At 40.1% G+C, this 21,263-nt stretch overlaps 1 protein-coding gene across 32 annotated transcripts in view; it reads right to left on the bottom strand.

Moving 5' to 3' along the window:
* Positions 1-21,263, bottom strand: part of SLC10A7 (solute carrier family 10 member 7) — a 302,433-nt gene that overhangs the window by 253,330 nt on the left and 27,840 nt on the right. For 2 of the 32 annotated variants that reach the window (XM_044930499.2, XM_044930487.2), the window contains one exon: positions 17,151-17,297. The exons of the other annotated variants lie outside the window; for them this stretch is intronic. In XM_044930499.2, the coding sequence (XP_044786434.1) occupies positions 17,290-17,297 (8 nt within the window). In that variant the 3' untranslated portion in view covers positions 17,151-17,289. Of the gene's footprint in view, positions 1-17,150; positions 17,298-21,263 lie in introns of those variants that run through there. 32 annotated transcript variants of the gene reach the window in all.

Consider the following 21,263-nt stretch of genomic DNA (forward strand, 5'->3'; position numbering starts at 1 on the left):
CACTCCAGTATCCTTGCCTGAAAAATCCCATTGACAGAGAAGCCCAGTGAGCTACAGTCCAAAGGGTGGCAAAGAGTCAGACATGACTGAGTGACTAAGTGCGCACACACACGCACTTACCACTCCCATCAGACCCATCCATTCTCTTGGACCCTCCAACCCATGTGTTATCTTAACCCCATTAAGAAAGGAGGCCTTTTAAAAGATACCCTAACTCCTAGGAGAGAATCTGAAAGTCTATCACTTCCAAGAACCAACTTACCAACCAGGACCCATGGGACTGGCTCAAGCTCTAGGGCCCTCCTCTGCTCCCTCTTGACTTACCCTACTTGCTCACTTGCCACACTTATGATTTAATACACCCAGTTTTCTCCATTTCATTACCAACCTCTCTGAAAGCAGACAACATTGCATCCTCTTTGTACTCTGCCTCCCCATTCCACAAAATACTAGCTCAGTGTTCTATAAATTACAAGTGCTCAATAATTTATTTTAGTTCAATGGCACACTAACATTCATCTCTCAGAAAAATTTCAAGCCATCCACCTTTAATGAGGAGCCAACACAAGATTCAAGAGTACCTTCTTATGTGACTGATTTCTGGAGTTTAATTGGTTTTGCTTAAGATATTGTATAAAAGAATGAAAGGGTCCTGGAAAAGGAGTCTCTGCTTCCCAGCTGTCTGACAAGTCAACTCACCCCCAAATCCTAATTTGACCAACCACAAAAATCAAGATAACATATTACCAGTCCTACCTACTTCATATAATTGTTGGGAGGTTAAAAAAGAAAATACAGGTAAAAGTATTTCATAAGATATGCAAAATAAATGTATTTATCACAATAGGAGATGATTTCAAGAAGTAGTCTCATGTACTTTAATTCTATGTACAGTTGACCCTTGAACCATGGTTTGAGCTCCCTGTGTCCACTTATATGCAGGCTTTTTCCAGTGGTAAATACTACAGTATTTATTGTGCTACCATACTGGATGATTGGGCTTCCCTGGTGGCTCAGTGGTAAAGAATCCGCTTACAATGCAGGAGATGCAGGTTTGATCCCTGGGTCGGGAAGATCCCCTGGAGAAGGAAATGGCAACTCATTCCAGTACTCTTGCCTAGAAAACCCAATGGACAGAGGAGCCTGGTGGGCTATAGTCCACGGGGTCGCAAAGAGTCAGACACAACTTAGCAACCACCACTGCCATGCTAGATGATCAGTGATTGGTTGAACTCGTGGATGTGTGTACAGAGTCGAGTCCATGGATAGAGGAACCAAGGATACAGGTTTGACTACAAATTATACATGGATCTCAACTTCAAGGAGGGTTGGCACCCCCAACTCCTATGTTGTTAATGGTGAACTATATACTGAAAATTCTATACAGAAATCACTATTTATTCTAAAAAAGAAAAAAAAATTACCTCATCACTCTTGCAAAAAAATATATTTAAGTATCTACCCATGTCTCTAATGTCAAAATCATTTTCCCACATGAGATATTTACTAAACAGCATCCGAAATTTAAAAGGGAAGAAAACAGACTAAAAGGTCCCACTCAGCTACTAAAATGTTTGTGTATGTTTTTCATCACCTAATAGGTTTGAAAATGCAAGATCAACCCCACAGAAGTCTTTTATTCCCCTTCCAGGCCAAATCAACCATACGGAAGTCTTTTATTCCCTTCCAAGCACTAGAAATCTTTTATTTCCTTCTAGGCATTATGCCAAAACGTCTAGGAGGCTGCCACCGTGGAAGTGGTTGTGGCTGCTGATGCTTAGACAAAGCAGAACAGGTGTGAATAACTGAGAAAAGTAAAAATATTACAAGAGACAGCCAATTAAGTATCTTGGTTTTTCTACAAAAATTTATGATTTTTCTATAAAAGTGTGCTTAACATTGGACAAAGTAAAACTAGATGTGAATTATTGCTTTAATAAGGTGTTTAAATCACGACACTCATAGGGCTATATTTAAACAAAGTCCTTCAAAATATTAATCTATGCAAATATATTTACTGTGACCCCAATACATGCCAAATGGTGCACCAGACACAGGATACAACTGTGAATAAGAAATACACATTTCCTGTCATCTAATGATGACTGTGAGAAACACAAGCATTTACATTACACTGTGCTACATGTGCCCTGACGGGGTAAGTACCGCAGAACCTGGTAGAGAAATAGGAACACTTCCTGAAGGGAGACTCGCAGTCAAGTAGGAACACCAGTATCTACACAACTTCTTAGTGTTTTACGTAACTCAATTGTTTTTAGCTACCCTATGCTTGGTCTACTCCTAAATCAACCCTTTATTTTCTTACCTGAGAAAGTGGGTCTGGGCACTAAGCCATGTGTAGATGGAGAGCTTTTGGTGCCACGCATCCTACCGCTAGTGTTAACTGAGAGTTTAGTACTAGGAGCACATGCGCTGAAAGCAGAGTGCCTGGGTTTACATCCTTGCTCTTCCTCTTTTGCACTACATAATCCTGGGCAAGTTTCTGAATCTCTTTTGGAATCAGCTTACTCATCTATAAAACGGAGATAATAATAGTACCTAGCTCAAATGTTGTTAAAAGGCTTAAAGGAGTAAGTAAACATATAAAGCACTGAAAACAAGGATTGTCACGTATCATGAGCTATAAACACACTGGGATGTTAGTATTTTGATGGCAGGACCTTACAGTGACTGCAGTCATCTCCTGCTGCGCGGATCGGCAGCTAAATGCACTCAGGGCAGAGGAACTGTCCACAAAAGTTAAGAGTGTTTTCCGGGACTGTGCTTTGTTGAGGTCCTGCATCATTCCATCGTCCTGCTGTGCCCTTTTTTTCTCTTCCAGGTCAGAAATTGGAAAAGTATGGGGAAAATGCTAGCAGTTCTTCACATCCCTAAGAGGCTTTGTAAAACCTGAGGTCAGGCTTCTTCCAGCCAGTAAAAGGCTCCTTTAATTAAGCAAACAATCTTCTAACTCAATTAACTCCTTTCCTCTTTCTCTATTGACAATCAATTTATAATGAATTGGGCCTAAAGTTGTGAAACTCCATCAACCACAGGCAAACTGTTTCCTGAAGCAGGTTTTTTTTATTACCCTCAGAAGTAAACACAACTTGAAAATAAAAAAAATTTCAAAGAGAACTATATAATTACTCCAATGAAAATTCCATTTGGGGGGACTTTCCTGGTGGTCCAGTGGTTAAGAATCCATCTTCCAACCCATTGCATGTGAGTTCAATCCCTGGTTGGGGAACTAAGATCCCACATGCTGCAACTACAGAAGCCCACACACTCTAGAGTTCATGCTCTGCAACAAGAGAAGCCCCCTCATGCCACAACTAGAGAAACCATGACGACCCAGTGCAGCCAAAAGTAAAAAATGTAAAAAGCAAACAAAATTCCATTTTGGGTTATCTACAAAAAGATAATGATATCAAGCCAACAGAACTTATGTCTCTCTCTTTATAAACTACTTGAGCATGGTAGAACTGTTTTAATTTTAATGCCAGCTCTCATTTTTCATCTGAAAATGTGACTATGCATCCCACCTTTAAGAGCAAGCATGCAAACACACGGGAGAGCAGTTGGTAATTAATATCATTGGGGAACTGGAAACATCAAATGCTGGAGGAATAAAAAGAATAAATGCAGGCCAGCAACACCATTGCACAAATGTAATGAATGAGTGTTTACAACAGCTTATTTTGACAAGGACTTGGTGTGAACTCAAACAAGAATTAAGGCGCATTGGTCCCAGCTGTTCTTGATAATGTTGCTGTCAGTCGCTAAGTTGTGTCTGACTCTTTGCAACCCCATGTACTGCAGCACATCAGGCTCCCCTGTCCTTCACTATCTCCCGGAGTTTCCTCAAATTCATGTCCTTGATAAGGAGGGCCACAAAAGTTGAAAAGCATTTTTCATAGCTAACTCATCATGCCCTTGAAAAAAGATTAGTATATATAAATATACTTTGCCTTATACAGCTAGTTTCTCAGACTGTCATGATTTGCCTATTTGAGAAAGTATATCATTCTCAAACAATACGAACCTAATGTAGTCATAATTGGACAGGAACTTGGAAATAATACCATTTCAGAGTCCAGATCTAAAGGACCATTTAATAAGAAACTCTTTGTTTATAATAGCCAGGACATGGAAGCAACCTAGATGTCCATCAGCAGATGAATGGATAAGAAAGCTGTGGGACATATACACAATGGAGTATTACTCAGCCATTAAAAAGAATTCATTTGAATCAGTTCTAATGAGATGGATGAAACTGGAGCCTATTATACAGAGTGAAGTAAGCCAGAAAGAAAAACACCAATACAGTATACTAACACATATATATGGAATTAAGAAAGATGGTAACAATAACCCTGTATACGAGACAGTAAAAGAGACACTGATGTATAGAACAGTCTTATGGACTCTGTGGGAGAGGGAGAGGGTGGGAAGATTTGGGAGAATGGCATTGAAACATGTATACTATCATGTATGAAACAAGTCGCCAGTCTAGGCTGGATGCACTATACTGGATGCTTGGGGCTGGTGCGCTGGGACAACCCAGATGGATGGTATGGGGAGGGAGGAGGGAGGAGGGTTCAGGATGGGGAACACGTGTATACCTGTGGCGGATTCATTTCGATATTTGGCAAAACCAATACAATATTGTAAAGTTTAAAAATAAAATAAAATTTAAAAAATAAAAATTAAAAAAATAAACTTCAAAGACATCCCACGATAAGCACTCTGAATGGGATCTAAAATGTACTTGCATTCATGAGAACATGTGTCTAATGTAGATAGAACATTGTTCAGTGCTAGCCCACTTTATTCTGGCATAGAAAATACAGGAAAAGATCCTTGAAGGAGAGATAAAGAACATATACTTGTGGAAACTACTGCAATGTAAGTGACCGCATCACTCTTCTGAACAACTCTGCTGGGACCAGTGTGTGACTAAGAGGAATTCGGAATCCTTCTCTAGCTTCCCCCATCCTTTGCCATTTTTATTATCGATACTCTTGTATTGTATTAAAGGGATATAATAAAAAGCAGATCCTGCCAAGAAAATTCAAAAATTGATTAAGGAGCCAAATACACTAAAAAGTATCTGATTAAGGGTACAGAAACAGTCTCTACTGTGGAAAGAAGAAAAGATGAATAATTCTGCCTGGACATCTGCCAGCCTTCTTGTGAGCTGTTTGTTTTAGTTGTTTAGTCGCTAAGTTGTACCTGATTCTTTACAACCGTATGGGCAGTAGCCCACCAGGCTCCTCTGTCCATGGAATTTCCCAGACAAGAACACTGGAGTGGGTTGCCATTTCCTTCTCTAGGGATCTTCCCAACCCAGGGATTGAACCTGCATCTCTTACGTCTCCTGCATTGGCAGGTGGATTTTTTTTACCACTGAGCCACCTAGGAAGCCCTCCTTCTTGAGAGGGAAATGGTAATTTGAGCTGGGCCTTGACTGATGGGCAGGACTTGCCCTGCCAGATATTGGAAGATGAGGAGGAGGTCCCTATTATAGAAACAGACTGGTCAAGTGAGCTGACCACGAGCAGCAGGAGATTTTCTCAGGAACATAAAGTTCTCAAACGGGTCTGAGGGCCAACACCAAAGGAACTGTCTGCAAGTAACAGGAAGCCAGGAATCTCCTGGAGAATACACCAAAGGCTGGAAAGTCTGTCCAGAGGATCAGAGTCGCTCAGGAGGAAATGGGGATGGCACATTTCCACTACCGTTTAGGGTAGTGTTCTTTAAACTGTAGTTCACAAGATCAATTTGGTGAAATGGCATTTCTTTTCCAAAATTAAAGAAAGCGAAGGAAAAGGAAGGGAAAGAGGTAGAGGCGGAGGAAGAGAAGGAAGGCGAAGGGGAGAAGGCAGGAGAGGGAGCAGAGAAAGTGCATTACACAAGAAACTTTTCCATTTCTAGCTGTGGATTGTGTGTGTGTGCACTTTAATGAAAATCACTCATTTAAAGGGCCCTGCAGGTCTAATACCTTGGCACTTGATTAGAATGCAACTCAGTTCACTCAATATATTCAGACCATTAGTTTGGGTCCAAGTGTTCTTGGTCATGAATAATTGCTTGAAAAATCTTAACTGCACTAAGCAAGATGTTCTCATTAGATGCTTAGAAGACACAGTTTGATATCTTCATAAGGCAAGTAAAGTTTAAAAGAGTCACTTCCAGAGTCTGTAGCATTGCAATAGAGATTATACTTGATTCCTATAGACAGATAGATGCTAAACACTTTCACATGAAAGATAAATGGGTAATGTAATTCTCTGTTATTAGGTGGATAATCTCATAGGGGGAGTAAATTGAGAAAGCATAAAGATCTACAAGTGATGCAATAAAGTAGATCATATTTCAGTAAGAAGCAACAGCTTAAAATGACAGATTACTTCCTCTTACTTATTTAGGGCTTCATAAATATTTTTCCCAAAGTATGTTCATGTAAAACAACCTTGCCTACATACAACTGATGAAAAAGCTGAAAAAGAACACCCAAAATCAAAGAGCTAATGAGCAGTGAGGCTGAGAGAAGAGACAAAGTCTTCTCAGACGTAATTTATGAATATTCCCATAACTCCATGGTTGAAAAAATGACTGGGACTAAATCTCTTTTCAAGAGTAACAACTTTATAAATATATACAAATATATATGTAACTGGCAGGTAGTCAATGCACATATAAGCCAAGGAACCTAAAAACGGTACCTGCCCAGAATTTGGAAATGAAGGTATAAATAATCAAATTTTCTATACTATGATATAACAAATAGGAACATTAAATAAGATTAACTAAGAAAAAAGCTATGAATGTGCAGTTGCTTAGACTAGTGTTTCCTCAAAATCATTAATGGACCCAGGGTACCTCCCTAAAAAAGAAAGTTTGATTATTAAAATGTAACAACAGAAATCAAATTATTAAAAAATTTTGTTATTTAGAACATATGCAAACAATCTGATATTGAAAAATAACTAGATAGCAAGTGTCCAATGTTTACGAAGAACTGTTCAAAGGACACATGGTCCCGATTGTTTCTGTGATCTGTTTGTCAGTTGGAATGGAACTGGGATGGTTTTCCAGGCTTTACACTTTAGAGGAAACATCCTACAACAAGCCTGTTCAATCCCCTTTATCTGGTTCTAAATTCCCAAAGCAATCTTTTCATAACTAATTTGACTTCCTATGCCCTTCAATTCCCAGAGGGAGTAATCTTGGATATCTCAAATGAATATTCCATGTTATGGTAAGAAATATTTATACAAAAGTGTTGAGGACCTATGACACAAACTAACAAACTGCAATTACCATTTGTTACATTTATTTAAAAATCTGCCATCTTGTAAATTTATTTAAATCCCATCCTCATGTTGCAATTTATGGCTTATGTTTTATATTACTTACTCAACTGAAAATTATATGAAGGTACCATAATGTAGGAAGCTATAACAAGCATTCAACATTTATTTTGAGTGATTAATGAATAGAGTAAATGAATGCATACAGATGGCCAACAGATACATGAAAAGATGTCCAACGTCACTAATGATTAGAGAAATGTAAATCAAAACCACAATGAGGTATCACCTTACACCCGCCAGAATAGATAGCATCAAAATATCTACAAACAATAAATGCTGGAAAGGATATGGAGAGAAGGGAACCCTCCTACACTGTTGGCAGGAATGTAAGCTGTTAAAACCACTATGGAGAACAGTATGGAGGTTCCTTAAGAAAATAAAAATAGAGCGACCAGATGACCCTGCAATCCCACTCTTGGGCATGTATCCAGAAGAAAGAAAAAAACAGGATCTGAAAGGATACAGTCACCCCAGTGTTCACTGCAGCACTGTTTACAATAGCCAAGACGTGGAAGCAACCTAAATGTCCATTGATAGAGGAACGGATAAAGATGTGGTGCATATATACAGTGGAATATTACTCAGCCATTAAAAAGAAAGAAAGAATGCCATTGGCAGCAACATAGGTGGACCTAGAGAGTGTCATACCGAGTGAAAAATCAGATAGAGGAGAAATATCATATGACACCCCTTATATGTGGAATCCAAAAAGAAATGACACAAATGAACTTACTTACAAAACAAAAAAATACGCACAGACTTAGAAAACAAACTGAAGGTTGCCAGGAGGGAAGGAATAGTTAGGGAGTTTGGGATGGTCACATACACACAGCTATATTTAAAGTGGATAGCCAACAAAGACCTATTGTACAGCACATGAAACTCCACTCAATGTTATGTGGCAGCTTGGATGGGAGGTGGGTTTGGGACAGAATGGATACAGGTATATGTATGGCTAAGTCCCTTCACTGTTCAGCTGAACTATCAAACACTGTTAAGTGGCTATACCCCAATACAAAATAAAAAGTTCAAAAGAAAAAAAAATAGAGTAAATGAATGAACTTAGAGCAAACTTTGAGGAAGCAATGATAGTGACTCTCTGAACTAGGTGATTTCATCAGTGACAAACCTCTACAATGAGGATAATGCTGATGCCTGCTTGATATATCCCCTCACAACTTTTAAGTACTTCTGCATATGATTTCATGAGATCCTTGTAAGCAATCCTATGAAATAAGGATGCAAATACTATTGCTCCTCAAATGGGAAAACCTAGGCTCAGAGAGATCCAGGGCTTACCTGGTGAGCACTACTAGGTGAGCAGCGGCAAAAGGAGGAATCAAACACCTGCTCTGATTGCCTGGCAAGTGTATCCTTGGCTACAAGGTTAGCACAGGTGGTGATGCTGAGCCTCAGCACATTCAGCTGGTGTTAAGTACTTCTTACCCAAGATCAGGACTGGTCCTCGGATCTGAGGCAGAGCTGGACTCAAAGATGGAGGTCAAATGACTTCATCTATAGAAAGAGTCAGAAAGAGGACTCTGGCGATGAGGAACAGGGTGTTTCAAGATCAGGTCCCTGGAAGACTCTCCCATTCAGATGGGAGAGGAGCTAGATAAGAAAAGGAGAGATGAGAGATGTAGGAACAGAATGAGGAGAGAAGAGGGTCAGGGAAGGAAAAGGGAGTTGGAGGCAAGTAGCCATGGGATCACAGGCTGCCGTCAGGTCACGGAGGATGAGAACGGAGAACCGGCCCCTGCATTTGCTGAACAGATTCCATGGCCAACCATTGAGAGGACTCATTTGGTTAGAGTGGTAGAAAAGGAAGACAATTCAAGAGGCATTAAGGTATGAGGAATTCTAATTTGAGGCATAAAGGAATGAAACAATTCTAAGTTACACAAAGAATCTTGGGAAATCGAGATATGTTTCAAGCCAGTTGTATAGCAGCTTCAAGCAAACACAGTCAGTTCTTTCAAGGGCTCCTAAGAATGCTAACCCAATCCAGAAAATGAGACTAAAGTTAAATGGTAGAAATGGAAGATGCATATGGACATGGAATTCCTTGCTGCTATGACTTCTCTTCTTTCATCTGTCAAAGAGGAATCACTGTTACCATTTCCCAGAGAGCACAGGAGGCTGGAGTGTTCAGTTTAGTTCAGTTCAGCCACTCAGTCATGTCTGACTCTTTGTGACCCCATGGACTGCAGCACGCCAGGCCTCCCTGTCCATCACCAACTCCCGGAGTCCACCCAAACCCATGTCCATTGTGTCAGTGATGCCATCCAACCATCTCATCCTCTGTCATCCCCTTCTGCTCCGGCCCTCAATCTTTCCCAGCATCAAGGTCTTTTCAAATGAGTCAGCTCTCCGAATCAGGTGGCCAAAGTATTGGAGTTTCAGCTTCAACATTAGTCCTTCCAATGAACACCCAGGACTGATCTCCTTTAGAATGGACTGGTTGGATCTCCTTGCAGTCCAAGGGACTCTCAAGAGTCTTCTCCAACACCACAGTTCAAAAGCATCACTTCGTCAGCACTCAGCTTTCTTTATAAAGAAAGTCCAACTCTCACATCCATACAAGAGTTCTGGAAAAATCATAGCCTTAACTAGATGGACCTTTGTTGGTAAAGTAATGTCTCTGCTTTTTAATATGCTGTCTAGGTTGGTCATAACTTTTCTTCCAATGAGTAAGGGTCTTTTAGTTTCATGGCTGCAGTCACCATCTGCAGTGATTTTGGAGCCCCCCAAAATGGCTGAAGTGTAGAAAGTACAAACAGGCCAGCTTGCTAGAATGCTCAACATTGACAGCCTTTTTCAGGCTGTACAAGATTGCTCCAGAAAACCATTAAACTCTCTCCAAGCAAAGGCAGTGTGTGTGTACTAAGCTGCTTCAGTTGTGTCCCACTCTGCAATCTCTCATCTTCCAGGCTCCTCTGTTCATGGGATTCTCTAGGCAAGAATACTGGAGTGTGTTGCCATGTCCTCCTCCAGGGGATTTTCTCAACCTAGGGATTGAACCTGCATCTCCTCTGTCTCCTGCAGTAGCAGGCAAGTTCTTTACCACTAGTGCTATGGGAAGCCCAGCAAAGGCAGTGATCAAGTCCATTTCACAGAAGAGAAAGGCAAGGCACACAGAAGCCCAGTGACACCTGAAGCTGAGACAGTGACTGACAGATCAGATTTCCTTCTCACTTCAGGTCTTCTCTCTGCTGATCAGATCTACTCTAAATGCCTTTATAAATGTTTCAGTGAATCTTATCTTCATGCATTGGATTAGCAAGATCAACTCCCCACTGATAATGCAAAATAACCCTGAAATGTTTCATGCCTTGCTGATCAGCCAGAAATTGAACTTTCCGGCTCCGTTTGGGCTGTGATGATCTTGATCTTTCACCTCTGGCAAAAATCTTCTCATAGCTATAATTTTTAAGTTCATAATGAGTGCTTCATTTGCTTTCCAAGCAGATAGAAAACCTTTTTTAAATACACTCAGGCTGCCATGACCTTCGTCAATGACTTAAAGAGTTCATCACATGTAATAATTTTCTTTGCTCAGGAGACACACTTAAGTTTTCTTTGAAGAGATTTGGGCAATAACCCTATTGCTGAAATTAAGCGCACATGCATGCATGCGCACACACACACACACACACACACACACACTTTCAACTTGTCACCTTTGTACCATACCTGAAATCAAAACTTTTCTTTAAAATGTACTTAGAATTCTGCATGACTATCAAAGAGTTCTAAAATCCTTCAGCCTGTTAACTAAAATACAATAAAAATGTCAGCTAAATCTATTTATAGTAAAAGAAGCACACCATCTTAACTAAACAAGCAGACACCCTAAATGCCTACAGGAACAAATGCAGTCCAGATCCCAAATGGAACTGTAGGCTGCCCCACACAGCTGAAGGAGGCTGAACTCATTTGGGGTACCTCTTGGAATTTTTTTAAACTAAAGAAGAAAAACTGATTTTAATGATATGGGACAATGTAAAGCCATTCTAGCCTATTTTGCCTATTTTTGTGAGGTTTATAGCATGAAATAGAGGTTTTGAATAGTGTAACATCACACTCCATGAAAGCTTTCTGGAAGGCAGGCCCCAGATCCTAGTCTCCTTTTTGACTCCCTATGGAAGAAGGCACTGCCTATATGAAGAGGCTGCTGAACTACTGCTGACTATCATATTCTATTTCTAAAGCTGAATGGTGGGCACAGTGGGCTTTATTATTAGGCCTTAAACTGTATATATGTTTTATGTACCTTCTGTAGGTATGCTATCTCACAATTTTAATAAAGGAAAGAAAGAAGAAAGAGGAAAATCCTGAGGCCTATCAACTATACATTTTAATTCAATAGGTCTCAAGTGGAGATAAGGGATTTTCTTTTTTTTTCTAATCACCCCAGGTAATGCAGATGTGGGCGATCTACAGAATTCACTTTGAGAGACAAACAAAAAAGTAAACCAACATAAATAACATGCCTATAATTAATACACTGCTTTAGTGGTGAAGGTGTCTTATTTTCATGGTTCAAATTATCAGGTTTAGCCTTAACACAGAGAACAAAGTATTTAACATAAAATATTACTCTCAGATATGCCTAGATATTTCTTCCTAACTTGCTCTGATTTGTCTCTAATTTATAATGCTTTTCATTTCTTTTTTTCCTTCAAATATTTGAGGGAAGAAATCCATGATTATATTTCTCTCCTACTTGGTTCATCGCCCAGACTCATACAATTTTACAAAGTTATACAGCTTTGGAAATTTACTCAGGAATTAAGACCTCATATTTACTTCACATTTTGAGGAATGCCTTTTAGCTGAATCCTTCCCAACTTCAGCTTGCAAAAAAATGAAATATCAAGGTAAAAAAAAAAAACCAGTGTATCTTTTCCCAAACACTTACCCCTCTTGCTTTTTCATTAAACAACAGTTTAAGTGTCAAATGAAATAAAAATACCTCTGTAACAACAACATGAAAACCACATAATACTTTCTCTACAAACTCAGGAAATTATTTTCCAGTTTTATTTTTTTTTAAGAAACTTCTTTAAGAAATCCCTGTGGTAGTTACTAAAAGGTAGAAGTTATTCGAATTTGAGTGCAATGATTCTCTTAGCAAATCCTATAAGGCTTAAAACCTATGTAAGGCTTTTGGAGGAAAAAAAAACATGTCTTTTACCACCAAACTTTACATTTGGAAGAGAAATGTATACAGTTTTAAACCAAAAAAAAAAAAATGTGTTTATCCTATGTCTCACAAGTTAGAATAGAAAACATTTTGATCTATCTTCTTTTTTACACCTGACAATGAAAATAGGGTTCACCAAGTCATCACTTTCTCTATTATTTGAAAAAGGAACTAAAACTTCATGCATACACATACATACACACACATAATCACCATCACCACCAATCAGACCATGTGAATAGCACACACTACAACCCTGGAGTTTGAAAAATCACATTTAAAACACCAGAATGAATAAATAACAATCACAAAATAGAAGCTAACCAAGTTTCTAATATTTAAATGAAAATAATTTAAAATTTAAAAGCCACAAAATAAGACTGTCAGTCAGCTATACCCTTAAACAGTCTCAATCTAATACTTCAAGGGTGTGCTGGCATTCTAGCATACATGCACTGCTCTGCACGTACATTGAGTTCCCATGGCCACTAGAATGATTATAGTTGGCTGACTGAAACAACAGCAATGTAAGTTATCAAAACAGAAATTGTTCTTTAATTTTAACAAAAAGTAATAAGGCTATTCTCACCAAAGGACAAGAGGTGAGTTTAAGGGATGCAATAACTTTCAACTCATGACAAAACCTTTTCTGTAACCACCAATCTTTCTGTAACCACCAAAAGGCATTTACAATGACAGGTATATAAGTAACAGAAAAAAATTCCTACTAAATTATATAACAACTTTACAAAATAAATGAACAGAATCATTTCAAATGACACTACTCTATCTGCATACATCCCCCAAATTATTAAATACAAATAGGCTACACATTTACACATTTTAACCCATGAGTTCAGTTCAGTTCAGTCACTCAGTCGTGTCCGACTCTTTGCGACCCCATGAATTGCAGAACACCAGGCCTCCCTGTCCATCACCAACTCCTGGAGTTCACTCAGACTCACGTCCATCAAGTCAGTGATGCCATCCAGCCATCTCATCCTCTGTCATCCCCTTCTCCACCTGCCTCCAATCCCTCCCAGCATCAGAGTCTTTTCCAAAGAGTCAACTCTTCACATGAGGTGGCCAAAGTACTGGAGTTTCAGCTTGAGCATCAGTCCTTCCAAAGAAATCCCAGGGCTGATCTCCTTAAGAATGGACTGGTTGGATCTCCTTGCAGTCCAAGGGACTCTCAAGAGTCTTCTCCAACACCACAGTTCAAAAGCATCAATTCTTTGGCACTCAGCTTTCTTCACAGTCCAACTCTCACATCCATACATGACCACAGGAAAAACCATAGCCTTGACTAGACAGACCTTTGTTGGCAAAGTAATGTCTCTGCTTTTCAATATGCTATCTAGGTTGGTCATAACTTTCCTTCCAAGGAGTAAGTGTCTTTTAATTTCATGGCTGCAATCACCATCTGCAGTGAATTTTGGAGCCCCCAAAAATAAAGTCTGACACTGTTTCCACTGTTTCCCCATCTATTTGCCATGAAGTGATGGGACCAGATGCCATGATCTTCATCTTCTGAATGTTGAGCTTTAAGCCAACTTTTTCACTCTCCACTTTCACCTTCATCAAGAGGCTTTTTAGTTCCTCTTCACTTTCACTTTCTGCCATAAGGATGGTGTCATCTACATATCTGAGTTTATTGATATTTCTCCTGGCAATCTTGATTCCAGCTTCTGCTTCTTCCAGCCCACCGCTTCTCATGATCTACTCTGCATAGAAGCTAAATAAGCAGGGTGACAATATACAGCCTTGACGTACTCCTTTTCCTATTTGGAACCAGTCTGTTGTTCCATGTCCAGTTCTAACTGTTGCTTCCTGACCTGCGTATAGGTTTCTCAAGAGGCAGGTCCAGTGGTCTTGTATTCCCATCTCTTTCAGAATTTTCCAGTTTATTGTGATCCACACAGTCAAAGGCTTTGACATAGTCAATAAAGCAGAAATAGATGAGACCCATGAGAGCATATGCTAAATACAAGTATTAAAGATGTATATATAAGTATGTGAGATCATAAAGTCAATGTCAAGAAATAACAGAATCTAGAAGGAAAAATGTTTTCTTATATGTACAAACACGGCAAAGGATGGTCAGTTGGAAAGAACAGGGCAACGTGGAAATGTACCCCAGTACACGTACTTGTGTGGGTACAGAGCCACTGTGTACAAGGCAGAGCAGACAATCACAGGGAATAGAATCGAAATCTTCACCTAGTGGCACGTGACACTGGACTCAACTTTTCAATCTTTTCATGTACAGGCACCAAAAATTTCTCCTTCTATCCTTAGATAAGATTTTACTAATATACAGTATAAAAGATTAAGCTTCCCTTACATTTATTTCAACAATAGCCTACCCTCAGTTACCTTATAACAGTATTTTCAGTTCAGTTCAGTCGCTCAGTCATGTGTGACTCTTTGTGACTCCAGGAATGCAGCACGCCAGGCTTCCCTGTCCATCACCAACTCCCAGAGTTTACTCAAACTCATGTCCATCAAGTCAGTGTTACCATCCAACCATCTCATTCTCTGTTGTCCCCTTCTCCTCCTGCCTTCAATCTTTCCCAGCATCCGGGTCTCTTCCATTGAGTCAGTTCGTCCCATCAGGTGGCCACAGTATTGGAGCTTCAGCTTCAACATCAGTCCTTCCAATGAATATTCAGGACTGATTTCCTCTAGGATGGACTGGTTGGATTTCCTTGTAGTCCAAGGGACTCTCAAGAGTCTTCTCCAACACCACAGTTCAAAAGTATCAATTCTTTGGCAATAAGCTTTCTTTATAGTCCAACTCTCACATCCATACATGACTACTGGAAAAACCAGAGCTTTGACTAGATGGACCTTTATTGGCAAAGTAATGTCTCTGATTTTTAATATGCTGTCTAGGTTAGTCATAGCTTTTCTTCCAAGTTGCTAGTGCCTTTTAATTTCATGGCTGCAGTCACCATCTGCAGTGATTTTGGAGCCCAAAAACATATAGTCTGTCACTGTTTCCATTGGTTCCCCATCTATTTGCCATGAAGTGATGGGACCAGGTGCCATGACCTTAGTTTTCTGAATGTAGAGTTTTAAGCCAGCTTTTTCACTCTCCTCTTTCACTTTCATCAAGAGGCTCTTTAGTTCCTCTTTGCTTTCTGCCATAAGGGTGGTGTCATTTGCATATCTGAGGTGATTGATATTTCTCCCAGCAGTCTTGATTCCAACTTGTTCTTTATTCAGCCCAGCATTTCTCATGATGTACTCTGCATATAAGTTAAATGAGCAAGGTGACAATATACAGCCTTGATGTACTCCTTTCCCAATTTGGAACCAGTTTGTTGTTCCAGGTCTAATTTTAACTGTTGTTTCTTGACCTGCACACAGATTTCTCAGGAGACAGATCAGGTGGTCTGGTATGCCCATCTCTTTCAGAATTTTCCACAGTTTATTGTGATCCACACAGTCAAAGGCTTTGGCAGTCAATAAAGCAGAAATAGATGTTTTTCTGGAACTCTCTAGCTTTTTCCATGATCCAGCAGATGTTGGCAATTTGATGTCTGGTTCCTCTGCCTTTTCTAAAACCAGCTTGAACATCTGGAAGCTCACGGTTCATGTATTGCTGAAGCCTGGCTTGGAGAATTTTGAGCATTAATTTACTAGCATGTGAGATGAGTGCAATTGTGCGGTAGTTTGAGCATTCCTTGGCATTGGCTTTCTTTGGGATTGGAATGAAAACAGACATTTTCCAGTCCTGTAGCCACTGCTGAGTTTTCCAAGTTTGCTGACATATTGAATGTAGCACTTTCACATCATCATCTTTGAGGATTTGAAATAGCTCAACTGGAATTCCATTACCCCCATTAGCTTTGTTCGTAGTGATGCTTCCTAAGACCCACTTGACTTCACATTCCAGGATGTCTGGCTCTCGGTGAGTGATCACACAATCGTGGTTATCTGGGTCATGAAGACCTTTTTTGTATAGTGCTTCTGTGTATTCTTGCCACCTCTTCTTAATATCTTCTGCTTCTGTTAGGTCCATACAGTTTCTGTCCTTTATTGAGACCATCTTTGCATGAAATGTTCCCTTGGTAGCTCTAATTTTCTTGAAGAGATCTCTAGTCTTTCCCATTCTATTGTTTTCCTCTATTTCTTTGCACTGATCACCAAGGAAGGCTTTCTTTTCTCTCCTTGCTATTCTTTGGAACTCTCCATTCAAAGGGTATATCTTTCCTTCTCTCCTTTGCTATTCACTTTTCTTCTTTTCACAGCTATTTGTAAGGCCTTGTCAGACAACCATTTTGCCTTTTTGCATTTCTTTTTCTTGGGGATTTTCTTGAGCAGTGTCTCCTATACAATGTCACGAACCTCTGTGCATAGTTCTTCAGGCGCTCTGTCTATCAGATCTAATTCCTGGAATCTGTTTGTCACTTCCATTGTATAATCGTAAGGGATTTGATTTAGATCATACCTGAATGGTCTAGTGGATTTCCTTACTTTCTTCAATTAATTTTAGAAAGGCTTAAAACTTAAAATTATCTAATATCTTTGTGCACATCATTTTCTCCCATAATTTCATATAAAAATAAAAGAGTCTATTCCCTTCATATCAGAAGATATGACCAAACTGGACTTTGCAAGCTTCTTTTCTGAAGCTCAGTGTTCAATATTTGTGAACAATTATGTCTCACTCTCCAGGACTTCAAAAATTCTTGATAATCATGAAACTGCATAATAAACATTAAAGAACTAGAACAATGATGCTTAAAGACAAAGAAGATGTTCATAAATTCTATATTACTAATATGCAACATTAATGTAAATATCCACTGGGGAATGAACATGTAGATACACATTCAAATGCTATATGTTAATGTCGAGAAAATGAGTGATCTTTGAACTTCTGCCAAAAGTCATTTGAGAAAGAAAAGGTTTTTAAGGGAATCACATTACAAAGAGATAAATGACACGAATTAACTCTTTCCTCAAATTCTTTCAAGGCAATAGATAGATAATCATAGCAGGTGCTAATCCAAGACTTTCGTAACTTCCCTACCTCGCTAATTATGTGGCAACTGAAAGAATCTCTTGGCATAAAGAGATGTTGGTTAAATCCAGTTATCTGCCAATTCCATTCCTACACTTAGAGAAAACACACATCCATGACTCCTGGCTTCACTTTAAAGGCAGGGCTTGATCTCAGCCAGTCCTTGGTGCTACCTGGCAACACTACCATCCTCCCCAGGTGACTCACTCTCATCGACAGGACAAGTCCACATTTTTTCTTCTCATCTGAAACATGAATAGCATTTACCCCACCCTCATTCTCATGTGCTATGAAAAAATAAAAGCCATCAGAATAAAACTTCCAAGTGTGCCCCTCAACCCATTTACACAGATCTATAGCCGTGCACTCTGTCTTCCCTCCTATTATTATGAATAAATGGTCTAAGTTCCCACTGAAGGTCATATAACCCAACATCACTCTCTCTCACTTGATCAAATAAATTGCTCCAGCACTCTCTCTTAAATCCACAGCTCCCTCTCCACTGTACAGTTCCCATCATGATAGAAAATGCTGTCCTTTCTGAAACAGTAAATCTTGACCACACATCCCTCTCTAAAAATAGCCCCATTTCTCTATTCCTTTTTATCACAAAGGACATCATAACCACGGTCTATACTTCTCATCTCTAATTCTTCTCTTCCTGTTTTCCTTAAGCCTACTCCAAACAAGCTTTTGCCCCTGCCCTCTACCAAAACCAGTCTGTTAAAGGTTAACAGTAACCCCTGCATAGCTTAATTTAACGGTAAATTCTCAGAATTCATTTACACAACTCCCATCAGTAGAATCTGATATGCAGGCATGCTAAGTTACTTCAGTCATGTCCAATTCTTTGGGACCCTATAGGCGCCTGTGGGTTCTCCAGGCAAGCATACTACAGTGGATTGCCATGCTCTCCTCCAGGGGATCTTCCCTACCCAGGGATCGAACCCAAGTCTCTTAAGTCTCCTGCATTGGCAGACAGGTTCTTTACCACCAGCGCCATCTGGGAAGCACTGGTGTCAGAATCTGACACCACTCATCATATCCTCCTCCTTCACACCCCTTCTTCACCTGGCTTCCTGGATACCATGCTCTCTTGTTTTTCCTTCAGTCTCATTAATTATACTCTCTCTGTTGCCTTTGCTGGTTATCCCTCATTGCCTTAACCTCTTAATGTTGGAGGGTCCCCAGGCTCAATCCTTGAACCTTTGCTCTTTTCTGTCTATGGAATCTCATACACAATCTTGGCTTTAAATATCATTTATTCATTGATGATGCCCTAATTTACATCTCCAGGTTTAGGCCACTCCCTCAACTCTCAACCCTTGTATCTATGATTGCTCACTGACATCGTCAACTGAATATGTAATAGGCATCTCGACATACAAAAAAAAAAAACAAAAAACAGTTCTCCATGTTTACCATATGGCTGACATTACAAGTGTTCATCAATCCAGTTCCCCTCTCCTTGAGGGCACAGGAATATGGTAAGGCCAAACGACTTGTTCTGGCCAATGTAATGTGAGCAGAAGCACCACATATCACTTCCAACAGAAAAATGAAAAGTCCATTTGTGATTCTCTAACTGTTGCCTGGAAAATCCCATGGATGGAGGAGCCTGGTGGGCTGCAGTCCATGGGGTCGCTAAGAGTCGGACACGACTGAGCGACTGAGCAACTTCACTTTCCACTTTCATGCATTGGAGAAGGAAATGGCAACCCACTCCAGTGTTCTTGCCTGGAGAATCCCATGGACGGAGAAGCCTGGTAGGCTGCAGTCCATGGGGTTGCACGGAGTTGGACACAACTGAAGCAACTCAGCAGTAGCAGCAGCAAGCTCATTGGAAAAGACCCTGATGCTGGGAGGGATTGAGGGCAGAAGGAGTAGGGGACGACAGAGGATGAGATGGCTGGATGGCATCACCGACTCGATGCACATGAGTTTGGGTGAACTCCGGGAGTTGGTGATGGACCAGGAGGCCTGGCATGCTGTGATTCATGGGGTCGCAAAGAGTCAGACACGACTGAATGACTGAACTGAACTGAATCTCTCTCTCTCTTATGGCACACCTAAAATGCTTTGTGCTCCGTCCAGATGATGTACCTTCAAAACATAAGCCTCCACTAACCAGGTTTCCTTAGTAATAGCAAAGATCTTCCCACTGACCCACATGGGGCAGGTACCATTAGCAAGAAATAACCCTTTATGCTTAACTGAGATTTTGCCGTTCTTAGTTATCACAGTACACTGTGGCTACCCAGACTAAACAACCCCACATATCTGCTGTCACACAGCACTCTTCTCCACCTCAGCAAACTCCATCCTTCCAGCTGCTCAGTCAAAAACCCTAAAGTCACTCTCGACCCTTTCTTCTCTCACACCCCACATCCAATCCATCAGCATATCCTGTGCCTTCAAAATACATTACGGAAAAACCCAAGTGAACTTTTTGGCCAACTCAATAAATACAGAATCTTACCACCTGTTGGTTTCTCTACCACCATTCTGCTCTTCAAAAGACACTGGTTAGAAAATGAAAGACAAACCAGACTGGGAAAAATATTTACAAAGCATATATATATATATAAAATGAAGGTATTATATCCAGAATATAGAAAATTCTCAAAGCTCATCAATAAGAAAGCAAAACGCTCAATTTTGTAAAAAGCAAAATTTTAGTAGACATTTCCCAAAAGAAGACATAGATAACAAATAAGCACATGGAAAGATAAAAATGCTCACCATTATTAGTCAGTGGGTAATGCAAATTAAATAAAAATCACAATGAGCGTGAGAGAGACTCAAGAGGGAGGGGATATATGTATACCTAAGGCTGACTCATTTCTATTTATGGCAGAAACCAACACAATATTGCAAAGCAATTATCCCCCAATTAAAATTACATATATCCTGCCTCATTCAAAGTATTCTTTTCTTGGACTACCCTGATGGTTGAGTGGTTAAGAATCCACCTGCCAACGCAGGGGACACAGGTTCAATCCCTGGTCTGGGAAGATTCCGCGTGCTGCAGGGCAACTAAGTCTGCGTGCCACGACTCCTGACTGCAAGCTCTAGAGCCTGAAAGCCATAACTACTGAGCCCTGCGCTGCAGCTACTGAAGCCAGGCGCCTAGAGCCTGTGCTCTGCAACAAGAGAAGCCACCGCAACCAGAAGCCCAAGCACCACAACTAGAGAACTGCCCCTGCTCGCCGCAACTAGAGAAACTCCACGCAGCAACAGAGACCCAGCATGGCCAAAAATAAGTAAATTAATTAAAAAATGTTTAAATTTGTATTCTTTTCTGAATGATAAGATATCAGGAGAAATAAGTGACTACAAAGCAGAGCCCCTCGGTACAAAGTCGCAGGGCCTCTCAGCCAAGAAGAACCACCTATAAGTAGCTCCCACAATGGACTACTGCCATCCCGATACATAAGCACTCCTCTTTGGCTATGGTTCCCCAGGAGTTGGATAATTTCTTTGAACTCATCTTAGAAACCTGGCCTCATTTCTCCTTGTTTAATACCATCTTCACCTGCCATTAAACTTATACTGACCCTTTTCCCATGACCGTAGTTTGCCCTGAATTTTTTTTAGAACTGAGGAATGGCCATAGCGGGTGTCCTCAGTTCATGAGTCTTGGATG

This window comes from Bubalus bubalis, chromosome 17 (assembly GCF_019923935.1).
Source record: "Bubalus bubalis isolate 160015118507 breed Murrah chromosome 17, NDDB_SH_1, whole genome shotgun sequence".
NCBI lineage: Eukaryota > Metazoa > Chordata > Mammalia > Artiodactyla > Bovidae > Bubalus > Bubalus bubalis.